The sequence below is a fragment of the Ursus arctos genome, unplaced genomic scaffold (genome assembly GCF_023065955.2).
Source record: "Ursus arctos isolate Adak ecotype North America unplaced genomic scaffold, UrsArc2.0 scaffold_2, whole genome shotgun sequence".
Taxonomy (NCBI): domain Eukaryota; kingdom Metazoa; phylum Chordata; class Mammalia; order Carnivora; family Ursidae; genus Ursus; species Ursus arctos.
Genome location: NW_026622874.1, coordinates 67555706 through 67569563, shown reverse-complemented (window position 1 = coordinate 67569563; position 13858 = coordinate 67555706). Strand labels below are relative to the sequence as shown.

The 13858-nt window shown below is 47.0% G+C and overlaps 1 protein-coding gene across 1 annotated transcript in view; it reads right to left on the bottom strand.

Moving 5' to 3' along the window:
- The window catches only part of LOC113245188 (ATP-binding cassette sub-family A member 17-like), a 76374-nt gene that overhangs the window by 60253 nt on the left and 2263 nt on the right, over nt 1-13858 (bottom strand). Inside the window, exons 2-4 of the mRNA XM_048225098.2 lie at nt 3637-3718; nt 2989-3247; nt 770-897 (exon numbers count right to left, since the gene is read on the bottom strand). Of these exons, the coding sequence (XP_048081055.2) occupies nt 770-897; nt 2989-3247; nt 3637-3690 (441 nt within the window). The 5' untranslated portion in view covers nt 3691-3718. The remainder of the gene's footprint in view (nt 1-769; nt 898-2988; nt 3248-3636; nt 3719-13858) is intronic.

Below are 13858 nucleotides of genomic sequence, written 5' to 3'. Positions count from 1 at the left end.
GGCAAGTCACTTGACCTTCTTGTCTTGGTTTCCTCGTCAGTAAAGTGGGGAGGATGTTAATAGCACCCACCCCAGACGTACTGTAGGATCAAGTCGGGTGATCCCAGGGTGTGCCTGGCATTCCTAAGTGCTCACCAGATGTTGCTGGTTGTTTGTAAACATGTCTGTCTACGGCTTCCAGCACCCCATGCAAGTTCTGACAACCCATCTTTACGCGACTGTAGGGCACCGCACCAAAGCTTCCCCTCCCCCGACGGGAACCTCTGCCTTCTCCTCAGACAGACCGACCTACCGCACTGCAGTCTGTGCTCGTCATGGTGGCAAGTAGGACCCGTCCTCCTGCAAAATGCCTCTGTTCCCGGCTCTCTTCTGGGCAAAACTCATGTAAGCTCCAACTTAGGAACTACTGTTAATCCCATTACACTGGTAAGGGCCTCTAGTGAGGCCCAGAAAGGTTAGCGCCCTTCCCCCGGCTAGACAGCCAGTGGTTGTGAAGCGGGCATCCAGTCCGCAATCAAGCCGTGGTCCTCTTCCCTCGGCTGGGGGTCCCGTGCGCCAAGCTTCCCTTGTAAGGAATCTGAGACCTGGGCGCGGCCCCGGGTCCAGGTTGTAAGAAGTGAAACCCTGAGCGTTGGCTTACGTCCTCCGGAAGTGAGACAGGACAGTAACACCGGACCACAGAGGGGCAGCTCAGGTGACGGGACTCCCTGGCGGACTCGCTCCCAGGGCTGGCAGTGTGATCCGGCTGTTCTAGGAGGGCTGTCCTTACCTCCAGCGGCAGGGGCTGCTTGCTGTTGTTGAAGCTGTGATCCAGGACAATTCCAGCCCACACGTAGAAGGCTTTGGGATCCTGGATTATGTAACTTTCAAAGACAGGCACTGAAGAATGGCCTAGAACTTCAGAGAGAAAATCCGGTCAGCGAGGGCGGGTGGGAAGGCCTGCGCTGCCCACCCGTCCCTGTCCTCCCTGAGCAGGTGCACGGGCGCCCGCTCCTGGGCTGAGGGGTCGCAAGCCTCGCTCACTCCCTGGACCGTTCTGCAAACAGAGCACACAGCAGGCGGGCGGGTGGCCGCAAGCCACGCGAGGACTGGGAGGAAAGCACTGGAACCTGCAGTCAGCGCTGCGCTCCTCTTAGCAGGAGTCAGCACAGGACCGAGGGCAGAGCACACGCTGTGACGAGACGGGACGGGACGTGAGTCGGAAGCAATAAAACAGAAATAAATGTTCAAGACCTCCATCCCAAGAAAAGATAAACTGCCCGAGGCAGGATCTTAAGGGAAGACAGAATAGAAAAGTTTTCTTCTCAGTGGAGGCCACTGAGGGGTCCCTGGAAGTGGGGTGGAAACCCAGCCCAGATGCAAAGCCCGAACGTTTCAGGAGAGGAGGGCCGTCCACCGAGAAAAGCCCAAAGCAGGCAGGAGGCTTCTGACCGCGACGTCCTGCTGCAGATTTATAAAAAATATTTTATTTATTTATTTGAGAGAGAGAGAGCACAAGCAGGGGACGCAGCAGAGGGAGAAGGAGAAGCAGGCTCCCCGCTGAGCAGGGAGCCTGATGCAGGACTCAATCCCAGGACTCTGGGATCATGACCTGAGCCGAAGGCAGACGCTTCACCGACTGAACCCCCCAGGTGCCCCTCCACTGCAGACTGATCTCAAATTCATCCACACAGTTCCATCTGCCCTCCTCAACCACTTCCTCCTGAATGTCTTCGAATTCCAGGGGTTCCAGTCTCTCTTCCAGAGAACAGCCAGAGATGGCTCTTCTAAAACAAATCACGTAATTTCTCTTCTTCAAACCCCTCCCACGGCGGGCGGCCTTGGGTGCGAGGAAGGAAATCCAGGACTTGGACAAGGCCTTCGAGGCTCCTGCAGACACTCTGACCTCACTGGGACCACTCTCCTCACTTCTTTCCTCCTTGCCCACAGCTGCCAGCTCCCTGACCCTGCAGCAGGCCCCCTCGCTGGCTGCCCCCGAGTCCTGAGGTCACCCTCCCACCTCGAATGGCTTGTCCCTCACCATCACAGCTTCACTACCATATCACCTCCCCAGAGAAGACTTTTTCGTCGTCGTTTCAGTTTCACATTTGTGAAAGATACAACTGAATTAGAATGGTTTTTCAGGGCGCTAGGAAAGCATGAAGCACAAAACAGGGGTCCCCGCACATGCGGCCGCAGACGGCCTTTGAAAGAATTGTCTGCATCGAGTAGCACTCCGAGCTGAGAGAGGACAGCCCTTTCTTTCCTCTTTGTACCTTCTGTGTTATTGGAATACCTTTACAAAAACACATATTATAACTTTGGAAAATCACTCCACATTTTGTGGACTCCACGTTTCTACCTAAGTGCATTAGTCCATCCAATAAATGTGTATTGAGCAGTGAGTGTGTGCCAGGCACGTAGTAGGCCCAGTGGTGAACAAAACAGATGCGGGCCTCTACCGTCATGGAGCTGGAGCCCCTCAGGGAACGGCCACGTGATGAGACCTGAATCAGAATGCCATGAATGGAGCGTGCAGGGCTCCGAGAGAGACCGAGGCACAGGTGAGAGAACTACACCCCCGCTCACGGCTCTGCTAAGGGCCATTGCAAGGATAGGAAGGCACAGCCTGCGGGAGGCGTGTGGGGTGCAGGGGAGCCCGGAGAAGGGTCTGCTTGGCTCCCCGTGCAGACGGGAGGGGCTGAAGCACCAGCCGGCCAGACCCCTTTGAGAGATCTTCCGGACTCCATGCAGAGACTGGACTAGAAGGGGTCAAGAGGGGAAGAGAGACCTGTTGGAATGCTAATTGAGAATCTCTCAAGGCCCTGGGGTGCAGTTGCAGGATGAGAATACCCCGTGGGCTGCTCTCCCCCAGCGACCACCTCTGCAGACGTTTTAGGGTTCGGAGACCCCAGATTTGGAATCACGACCATGAGCACCCTCCGGAGAAGGCCTCCACCTCTGTAAAATGGCCTCCCTCCCTACCCTTACCCCATCTCTGCGTCTCACCTTCAAACTCAACATCAAAGGATTTCCGCACCGTTTCAGTGACAGCCTTCAACGTTTCGCTCTTGGAAGGGACGTACACCAGCTGGTATCGAGTCTCCGTGGGAAAATAGAGGAAGTCCGGCAGCAAACTGATGTTGATGGCAAGGTAGTTCAAAGGAGGCCTTTTTTTGGGCAGACTGTTGAGGCGAAGATACATGACGACCGTGGAGAAGAGCAGCGGCGCCAGGATCTCAAGCATGGTGACCAGGGTCTTGCGCTTCTGCAACAGAAACGAAAGAGCAGAACACAAATGTTAATCCAAAGCAGAATGCAAGTGTTAAGTCGCCGCGTGGCGAGGCTTCCGTGTGAAAAGCCCTTTCCCTCCCCCAGCCTCCCTGCGCAACCCGTGAAAGAGAAAGCAACAGAGAACGAGCTAGACGCCTCTCCGTCTGACTTCTCACATCGGCTGCGAGAAACCGGTAACAACGACGCCGACTTCAGTAACAACAGTTTGCACGGTTCCAATGGGAACCGGCCTTATTTGCAGAAAGGGGCCCTGCTCCAAGTAAAGTTGATTTTTCTCTTTAATCCATTATTAGAACCCGACATAACTTCAACATTCAGTGCCTCCCCAGGAGGCACCCATGGCCCCACCAGCGCCTTACCCACCTTCAAGATGAAATTCTTCCAAAGAAGAAGCTTTAAGTTCCCACCCATTGTCATGTTTCCAGCCGAAGAGGAGGGATCAGCACTGGCTGGGAAGCAAATGGGGCAAATGTCAGGCATCACACAAAAATGCTCCTGGGTCCTCGGGTCTTCGAGGAGCTTTCAGAGCGTCCTTCCTTGTTGATGACTCCCCCTCCCCGGCCCACCTCTAAACACCCCCGTGCCACCTCTGGGCCGACACTCGCCGGTGGGTGACCCCCGTGCCTTCGGGGTTGAACTGCATGGACACGCGGGCGACTTCTGCATCTGTATCTACAGGCTGCACCTGCCCGGTCTGCAGCAGTGGCTGGCCACCCAGTGCATGTGGCTCCGCTGCCCCAAACCCTCCCCTTGGAGCAGGAGCCCAGCCTCGGACGATGAGGACGTGCGAAGCCCTCCCCAGCTCCTCTCATCTCCCACTTCGGCTGGTGGCAGGCCTGGCTGTGACCCAGAGGGGACAGAAGGGGCTTCTGCTCACGGCCGGCGCTCGCCTCCCTGGCGCATCATCCCCACGTAAGGGGGCCTTTCTTGCCACCCTGTGTAAAATTTCAGAAATGACACCAATCTTCCCTGTTCGTTTTTATTCTTAGCCCTTTCAAACCACTGAACGTGCTACTGATTTACTTATTGAATCTGATTTCCCTCTAGAATACATGCCCCGTGAAGGCAGGGAGTGTTTTTTGTTTGTTTTTTTGCCTGTTTTCTGTTTTTGTTTCACCACCCAAGTCCCCAGGTTCAAGAGCAGAGCCAGCAGGTGCTGACCACTCAGGAAACGCAGGCCCCGTAAATCAAGGCATTACGGGGCCCGTAGCGAGTGTAGGGTCGTGCTTGTGAGGAAGGCAGCCCGGCGGAGCTGCGAGTTCCTTCCCCTTCACACTTGGCTTCCCGGTATCACACGCTTTGGCATTTAGCTCCCCCCACTTCCACAAAGACATCTTCCCGCCAGTGAAAGAAGAATGGATGGACGCATTTTCTTCGGTTGAAAACCTCTCTGACCCGGCCCATTAGGAACTAAAGAAACAGCGTGGTGAGCACACCAAACATCACTGAAGGTACACTTCAATATTTTTTTAAAAGATTTATTTATTTGGGAGAAAACGAGAGAGCATGGGGGAGGGGGAGTGGCAGGCAGACCCTGGGACCATGACCTGAGCCAAAACCAAGAGTGGGACGCTTAACAGACAGATGAAGCCACCCAGGCGCCCCTGAAGGTACACTTTAAAGTGCCTCATGGTGTGATGTGGATTTCATCTCCATAAAAAAAAAAAAAAAAAAAAAAAAAAACAGTGAATACAAGACATGTTTATATTAGCCAGCCTTTGCTGCAGGCTTCTTATCTGACAAATAACCCAACCACGGACCTTTATTTCCTGCTGGTGGCTCTGCTGCCTCCTGGGATTGGCTGGACTGGTCTTTAGGTCTGGTTATGGGCTGAATTGTGCCCCCCCCCCAACTGCTGTGTTGAAGTCCTAATCCCCAGGACCTCAGCCTATGACTGCTCTTACAGGCAGGGCCTTTCCAGAGGCGACGAAGGCAAAACCAGGCCATGAGGGTGGCCTGACTGTGTCCTTACGGGGTTAGATGAGATGTGGGTGCCCAGAGGCAGCAGGGGCGCCGGGCACAGAGGAAAGACCAGGTGAGGACAGCCTGAGGCAGCCACCTGCCAACCCAGGGGAGGGTCTGAAATGGCAGGAAAACTATTGCCGGCCGCTGGATCTTGGACGTCCAGGTTCCAGAACCAGGGGAAAGTTAACTTCTGTTGTGTGAGCCACGCGGTGTGTGGTATCTTGTTAGCGCAGCGGGCGTGGACACGTGCAGGTCTGTTCTGCACATCTCCTCCCAGCGGGAGGGTGCTGGTCTCATGACAAGAGGCCAAGCCAGACCATACAAATGCATTTCAAGCATCTTGCCCCACACACCTGCTAACCATTCCAGCATCAATGCGACAGGGAAGGAAACTCTACTCTAATGGGGGGCACTGCCTACTCACATGGAGAGGGGCATGGGCATAAAATTTAATACAGGGGACAACCAATATCTGTGTGCCAAGACAGCCAACACTGAGCTCTTGAGAAGCCGGTGTTGGAATTTGCCAGCCTTAACCCACACCCTAACTGTAGATGAGGAGGTATTTTGGCTCCTTACCGGCCCACACAGATTAAAAGAAAAACAGCCAGACCATGAGAAGATGACGGTTTTCTCCAGCCACACCTACTGTTCAGTGGAGCGGGACAGGAGAACAGTAGATGGAGGTTTTCACACTGAGCATCTTTCAGAATGTGTGATAGCACAGGTGGACTGTTCCTCTCAAAAGAAAGTTGATTTCAACGTTTGTGATGTACGACAACTAGCAACTGTGCATTGAAAGCGCCGTGTCCGGGCTCAAAGCCATCATCAAAAGATAGGGGCACCTGGCTGGCTCCGTCCATGGAGCAGGCAACTCTTGGTCTCCAGATCATGAGTTCAAGCCCCACCTTGGATGTGGAGATTACTTAATAAAAAAAATTTTTTAATAAAGATCAGTCAGTCATAGAGCTCGTCTTCTTGGAATTCAGTGGCTTCAAATAAGCATAGTAAGGGAAATGAGACGTACGAAGGGAGGCAGGACAGTACAAGGTAGAAAACGAGAATCAGAAGCAGTAGACTTGAAGGTGGCCAAACTGACGGATGAAACAGAAGTCCAGGAAGAGACCACAGGTGCACGGTCACTTGATTTACAACAAAGCCGACAGGGCAGGACAGGGAAGCAGGGTGTTCCTGACAGCTCGATGGCTCGGGGCCGGCAGGCCGTCACAGTGGGAGACTGCAGATCCTGACTCCTGCCTCCCACCACACACGAAATACCAACTTCAGATGAAAGACAGATCTGAATGCAAAGAGTAAAGGAAATAGGAAAACATATCCGTGATCTTGAAGTAGGCGGCGATTTCTTTTTTTTTTTTTAAGGATTTTATTTATTTATTCGACAGAGAGAGAGACAGCCAGCAAGAGAGGGAACACAAGCAGGGGGAGTGGGAGAGGAAGAAGCAGGCTCATAGCGGAGGAGCCTGATGTGGGGCTCGATCCCATAACGCCGGGATCACGCCCTGAGCCGAAGGCAGACGCTTAACCGCTGTGCCACCCAGGCGCCCCGAGGCAGTGATTTCTTAAACACGACTCCAAACTGCTAAACGTAAAGAAAACTGGGTAAACTGAACTACATCAAAATTAAGGATTTCTGTTCCATTAAAAATCCAGTAAGAGAGCAAATGCAGCCAAGGATGAGCAAAGCTACCTACAAGTCACTAAGAAAAAGACAGACTTCCCAACAGAAAAATAGGAAGAGATTCCTAGTTTCCCAAAGAACGTGCCCAAATGGCCAATAAACCTATGAAAAAGTGCTCAACCTAAATGGCTGTTGGGGAAATGCACTGTGAAGCCACAGTGAACACACTGACACAGAGATTTCTGTACGGGATGGTCACTGGAGGGAAGTCTCCAAACCTTCTGCAGAGCCAAGAGGGGGAAACCCTAGCCATTCAACAGGCACAACGGGACACAGACTACAAACCGTCCACCTCAAACTCGGGTATGAGGACAGCATGCAGACAGGTCCCAGGTAAGCAGGACAGTCGTTTCTGCTGTATTTGGGAAAACAAATGACCAGGATAGAAAAAGAAAAAAAATGGGCTGAAAATAAGCAACACAGCAACTATTCAGGATTTCTATGAGAGCCTCCCTGCTTTGAGCCGACACCCCCACTTCGAGGAGTCTGTTGTGCAGGCGCACCTGTGCACCCATGAGCTGACACCGCACGGGGTTATTCACCGCATCACTGCTGATAATGGCAAAGGGGTGTAAAAGCCAGGTACTCACACAGGGGATTTGTTACATAAACCGTTACATATCGAGACAACATGCATCATAGGAAAAAAGCCTTTTGGGATCTGCAGGATAAATGTGAGAAAATAGATTCCTGTTGTTTAGACCACCCCGTCTATGGTATTTGCTGCGCAGCCTTAGCTGAAGTAGAGAATGGTGGTCAGTCTGCACGGGCTGTGTGTGTCAGGGGGCAGGGGGACTGTGGGAAATCTCTGTACCTTCTCAGTTTTGCTACAAGCCTAAAACTGCTCTTAAAAAATAAAACCTATTTTTTTAAATAATTTTTAAAAACATTTTATTTTTAAGTCATCTCTCTACCCAACGTGGGGCTCAAACCCACAAACCCTGAGATCAAGAGTCGCATGCTCCACCGACCGAGCCGGCCAGGTGCCCCTAAAATCTGTTTTTAAAAAAACCATTTTGACAAAACTTTATCAACAGGAAAATCCATAACCCTAAGTCCCCCTTCATTATTAAATCAGAAATTTTAAAATCCATAAAAATTAAAAATCCATTAGGAATATGTGTGATTTTTTAAAAAGATTTATTTATTTATTTGAGAGAGAGCCCGTGTGAGCGGGGGTGGGGGCAGAGGGAGAGAGGCTGTTCAGCAGACTCCCCACTGAGTGCAGAGCCTGAATCCAGGCTCCATCTCAGGACCCTGAAATCATGACCTGAGCTGAAATCCAGAGCCAGACGCTTAACCAACTGAGCCACCCAGGTGCCCCCATGTGCTTTTTTTTTTTTTTATAACACAGACCACGACTGGTTATACTTGTTCACAGAACGAGATGTGTGCAGTGACGTGGCTGGACGAGCCTCTCATAGGGCATTAGCATCTTTGTCGCCCACGTTAGGGATGTCGAGGGCATGTGTGATGCTCGCTTAATGGCTATGCTAATGACAGGGAGGAGAGGCAGGACCCCCTTTCCTGATTACCTAGGAAAATAGAAATCACCAAATACGTCCCATACAGGAAAGCTAGAGGTCGTTATATGCTCGGTCTATGCGCTGATGCACAGACAGGTATTTTTGTTAAATGCCACAGCGGAGGTTCTGGCCAGAAAAGGTCATGTAGAGAGTACATGACCATCTCTAGTCTGTGACAGCCTTTTCCACTGAAAGAATGGTTTCTGTCATGCGTTTCCTGAACTTTGACTTTCTCGGGATCACAGATACTTTTTTATAGCAGAAAGTTTGGATTAGAAAAGAGCAAATAAGTGCCGATAGGTAAGCAAATAAAACCCTGAAAATACATAACCTACTAGCACATTGAGCCAACACAAAAGGGGAGCCAACATACAGACGCATTAATCAAGAATTAAAAAGGAGAAATAACTATCGATGCACAGAAAACTAGCTGTTTTGTTTAAATAACTCTCGGCTAATCAATTGTGCACCTGCCTGGGGTGATTGATTACCTAGGAAAATAGAAATCACCAAATCAATCCAATACAGGAAGACATTTTTAAGAACCTAAATGTTTCCGCAAATAAACGGTGAAGAAATCAAGAAAGCTGTCCAAGAGCCTGCAAAGCAGGACAAATGCAAATAACTCAAAGGGGTGAGGTGTTTTCAACTGCAAGGAACAGATCATTCTGATGCTATTTGAACTGATCCATAAACGTAAAGACAGAAAACATCCAGTATTTAAAAACCTGTTAGCATAACAGTGATCCCAAACTCTGAGGAGGAGAGCATTTAAATCCACTAACCAAACAAAAAAACTACAACTCATTCTCACTGAAGAAAAGACATAAAAACCCTTGATGAATCCAGAGGTGCATGAAAGGAATAACACACCATGAACAAACGGGAAATCCATCCCAGAAATATAGGAATGATTCACTGTTTTCACTATCATAAGATCTGTGGGTGTAATTCACCATAGTTATCGGTCGAAAGATTCAATACATACGATTGTGTCAAGAGATGCCAAAAAGGCATTTGATAAAATTCACCATGTATTCCTGGATCTTTTTTTTTTTAAACCTTAGAAAAAGACTTGCCTATAACATACTAAAGCTACGTGTGTGTGTGTGTGTGTGTGTGTGCGCGCGCGCGCGCGCGTAGGGCCATGTAGAGCTCTGCACTCAGCACAGAGTCTGCTTGAGATTCTCTCTCTCACTCCCTCTGCCCCTTCCCCCTTTCATGTGCTCTCTCTCCCCCTCTCAAATAAATAAATCTTACAAAACTTAGAGAGAAAGAGCAATCAGGGAAGGGGTGGAGGAGTGGAATGGAAGTGTGGAGGGACAGAAGCAGAGGGAGAATGTTAAGCAGGCTCCACGCCCAGCTCAACACTGGGCTTGATCTCACAACCCTGAGATCATGACTTAAGCCAAAATCAAGTGTTGGACACTTAACTGACTGAGCCATCAAGGTGTCCCTGGGGAGACATGCATAGGAAGAGTCAGTATGAAGATATTAATTCTCCTAAATAAATCTGCAAATTTTACATAGCACCAATAAAGATTTCAACAAGATTTTTAAAAAACTGATTCAGAAGTCCATATGAAGCCCAAAGGTGTGAAATCAGGCAAGAAAATTCTGAAACAGACAGATAACGACCAGAAACTATCCAAATTTTTTAATTTGTCGTTATATAACTTCATTAATTAAAAAAATATCATACTAGGACAGTAACAGCTCAATAAAGAAAGAAGAATCTATCTATCTATATCTATATCTATATCTATATCTATATCTATATCTACCAAAGTATACATGGGAATTTAGTATGGGATAAAGAAAACATTTCAGGGGCACCTGGGTGGCTCAGTCGGTTAAGCATCTGCCTTCAGCTCAGGTCATGGGAGTGAGCCCCACGTCAGGCTGTCTGCTCAGTGGGGAGTCTGCTTTTCCCTCTCCCTCTGATCCTCTCCCCTCGCATGTTCTCTCTCCCTCTCTCTCTCTCTCTCACTCTTTCTCTCAAATAAATACTTTAAAAATTTTTTAAAAAAGAAAACACTTCAAATTAACTGAATATTATCAGTAACAGTACTGATGCCTGTATGCTTAACAACCTAGGTGAAACCAATTCCTCGAAAGACATAAACTACCAAAAGTACTCAAGAAGAAATAGGTAGCCTGAATAGTCCTATATCTACTAAAGAAATTATATTCGTAGTTAAAAGCATTCCAAGAAAGAAAACCATGACTCAGATGGTTTTATTGGCAAATCCTAACAAACATTTAAGGAAGAAATAATACTAATTCTATGCAATCTCTTCCACAAAATAGAAGAGGTGGGCTACTTCCCAATTCATATTATGAGGTCAGCATTCCCTTGATACCAAAGCCAGATAAAAACATTACAAGGAAGACATAAAATAAATAATAATAAGGCAAGAAGAAGAGTGTCTCTACTCTCAGATGTCATGATTTTCCCAAGCAATCTACAAAAAAAAAAAAAAAAACTACAACTTTTAAGTGAGTTTAGAAAGGTCCCAGGAGACGAGGTCAATATACAAAAATCAGTTGTATTTCTATATACTAGTAAGGAACACATGGAAACCCAAAGTTTTTTCAAGGTATCATTTGTGATAATACTGATAGAATGAAATACTTAGAAATAAACCCAACAAAATATGTGCAGAATCTAGATGAAATAACACTAATGAAAATTTCTTTTAAAAAAAGGTAAATAAATGGAAAGATATACCATACTCATGGACTGGAGAAGTCTATATTAAGCCATCAGTTCTCCCAAACTGATTTTTAGATTCAGTGCAATCCCATTCAGAATCTCTGCAGTATCATTGATAGGCATCAGCAAGCTGGCTTTACAATTCCCACGAAATGGCAAAGGGACTAAAACAGCCACAATCATTTTGAAAAAGGAGCAAAACCGGAGGACACATACTACCCCATTAACGCTCCACTAATCAAGACAATATAGTATCAGCTGAAGCATAGGCAAGCCAACGATGGCCCGTGGGCCAGATGCAGCCCGCTACAGCCCAGACTGCAAACAAAAACTGGTTTTGACTCCTTTTAACGGTTGGAAGAACTGCCCTCAACCACTGTTACCGAGCTCTGATGACCACCAACATTGTTTGAAGCACGTCCCATGCTATCAGAAGATCAAACAAGAAGTGAAATCTCCATTCCCACACAAACTTGCAGCGTGTCTATCTTCCAAGCTCAGACTACAGCTCCAGCAGCATTTTTCTAGACCTTGGCAGACATGCAAAGGAGATTTTCATATTTCAAAATCTGTGTAACTGCGGCAGAAGAGCTTCCACCTCCCCTTCGACCGGTTGTGGTTAATCTATAAGGCGATGACAGGCTACAAGGCAAATTATCAAGAGAGGAATCTAACAGGATTCTATCAATGCCTTTCAAGCCATGGAGACACTCAACTGAAGTCATGTTCATGGCGAGATACACAAGCTCTCATCACCAGTCCGCATTCACAGACAAACATTTACAATAAACGTTGATGGTAGGGAACACTGTCTTTGAACCCTGGCAAAGCAATATGTTATCACATAAAAAAGAACTCCATTGTTCTCATGAGTAGATATATGGTGCAAAAGAAAGTTATATTCAATTATTATATTGAATGTCACTAATAAATTTTCTTTTGGAAACATGTCTCATATACATGTGTATGATACCCTGAATTTTGCCTCTTGCCATGCAAAGCCTAAAACCTTAGCTATCCGGCCCTTTACAGAAAAAGCGTGCCAAACCCCGGACTAAAAGATCAAAGATACACACACAGACCAGTGGAACAGAAGAGTTCAAAAATAGACCTTCACAAATACGGTCAGTTTTCGACAAAGGTGCAGTTCAATGGAAAAAGAATTATCTTTTTAACAGAGGGTGGTGGGACAACTGGAATCCTGTATGGGGAAAAAATCCACTTTGATCGATACCGCAATCCATTATACAAAATCAGTTCAAAATACAGCATAGACCTAAGTGTGAAACCTAAAACTCTAAAACTTCTAGGAATAAAAAACCCTACAGGAGAACATCCCTGTGACCTTGGATTAAGCAAAGATTCCTGAGCTATGACAGAAAAAGCATAAAAGAAAAATTAATAAGTTGGGCTTCATTAAAATTAAAATCTTTTTCTCTGCAAAAGATTAACAGGGTGAGAAAACAAGGCACAGCCTGGGAAAAAATATTTGGAAACTGCTTATCTGACAAAGGAGCTATATCCAGAACATGTAAAACTCTCAAAACTCAACCATAAGAAAAGTAGCACCCAGTTTTTAAAGATGCTGCACCAAAAAGGATATATGTATGGCAAATAAAAGCCCATGAAAAGATGCTCAGCATTACGTCATAGGAAAAGCAAATTCAAACCACAATTAAATACCGCTACCAAGCTACCAGAATGACTGGAAAAGATTTTTTTCAAGTGATGGCAAAGTTACAGTGACTGGAACCCTCATATACCACCAGGAGCAATGCAAAATGGTACAGCCATGTGGGGAAATATTTGGCAGTTTCTTGTATTTTCTTATAAAGCCAAACATATACTTACATACAATTCAACGATCCTTTTCCTAAGTTTTTACCCAAGTAAAATGAGAATTCTTATTTTCAAACACACAAAAAATCTTTACACAAGAAACTACATACAAATTATTATAGAAGGCTTTACTCAAAATCTCCCCAAAACTAGGAACTGGGCCCTTGCTAAGTGCCAAGCACTTTTTGAAGTATTCCATATGTTTCGAAGCTTTGGATCCTCACAGCAGTCCTATCAAGTGAGTGCTATGTGCTCCCTACTTTACGCAAGGGAAGCAAGGCACAAAGAGGTTACGTGAGGCATTAAGAGCTGGGATTCAATTCGAGGCTGTGTGGCCAGAGTTCATAACCGGTTTTAATCACTACAATATTAATGCCTCACCATCGCTGGACGAAGGAGTATGTGTACAGCCCTTGGTCTAGAACGAAGCCTCCAATTATAGCATCGTTCCTATGGAAACAATCAGAGGAGCTGCATTCTAAAATTCTGCATTGAATACCACCAACGTGGGCACTGCTGTACCAGAAAGTGCATATAGAAGCACAGATAGATACAGATGGATAGGGAGATAGTATTTGTGTCCCTGCAAAAGAAATAGGAGCTGACATATTGGTTCCATTTTTAAAATGCATAGAGTGTGTATAAGTATCCATCTAGATCTGCTAGCCAACTTTTGCAATGACAAGGTTTACTGCCTTCCGTAAGGCCATAAGTTTTGTTTCTGAGTGTCACCATGCACCTTAATTTTTGCCATCGATCTTGAGAAATGTCCGAGCCACGGGAACCCCAAGGAGCATCCCTGTAACTAATTACCTGGAGTGTTTTCACACTACATGAATG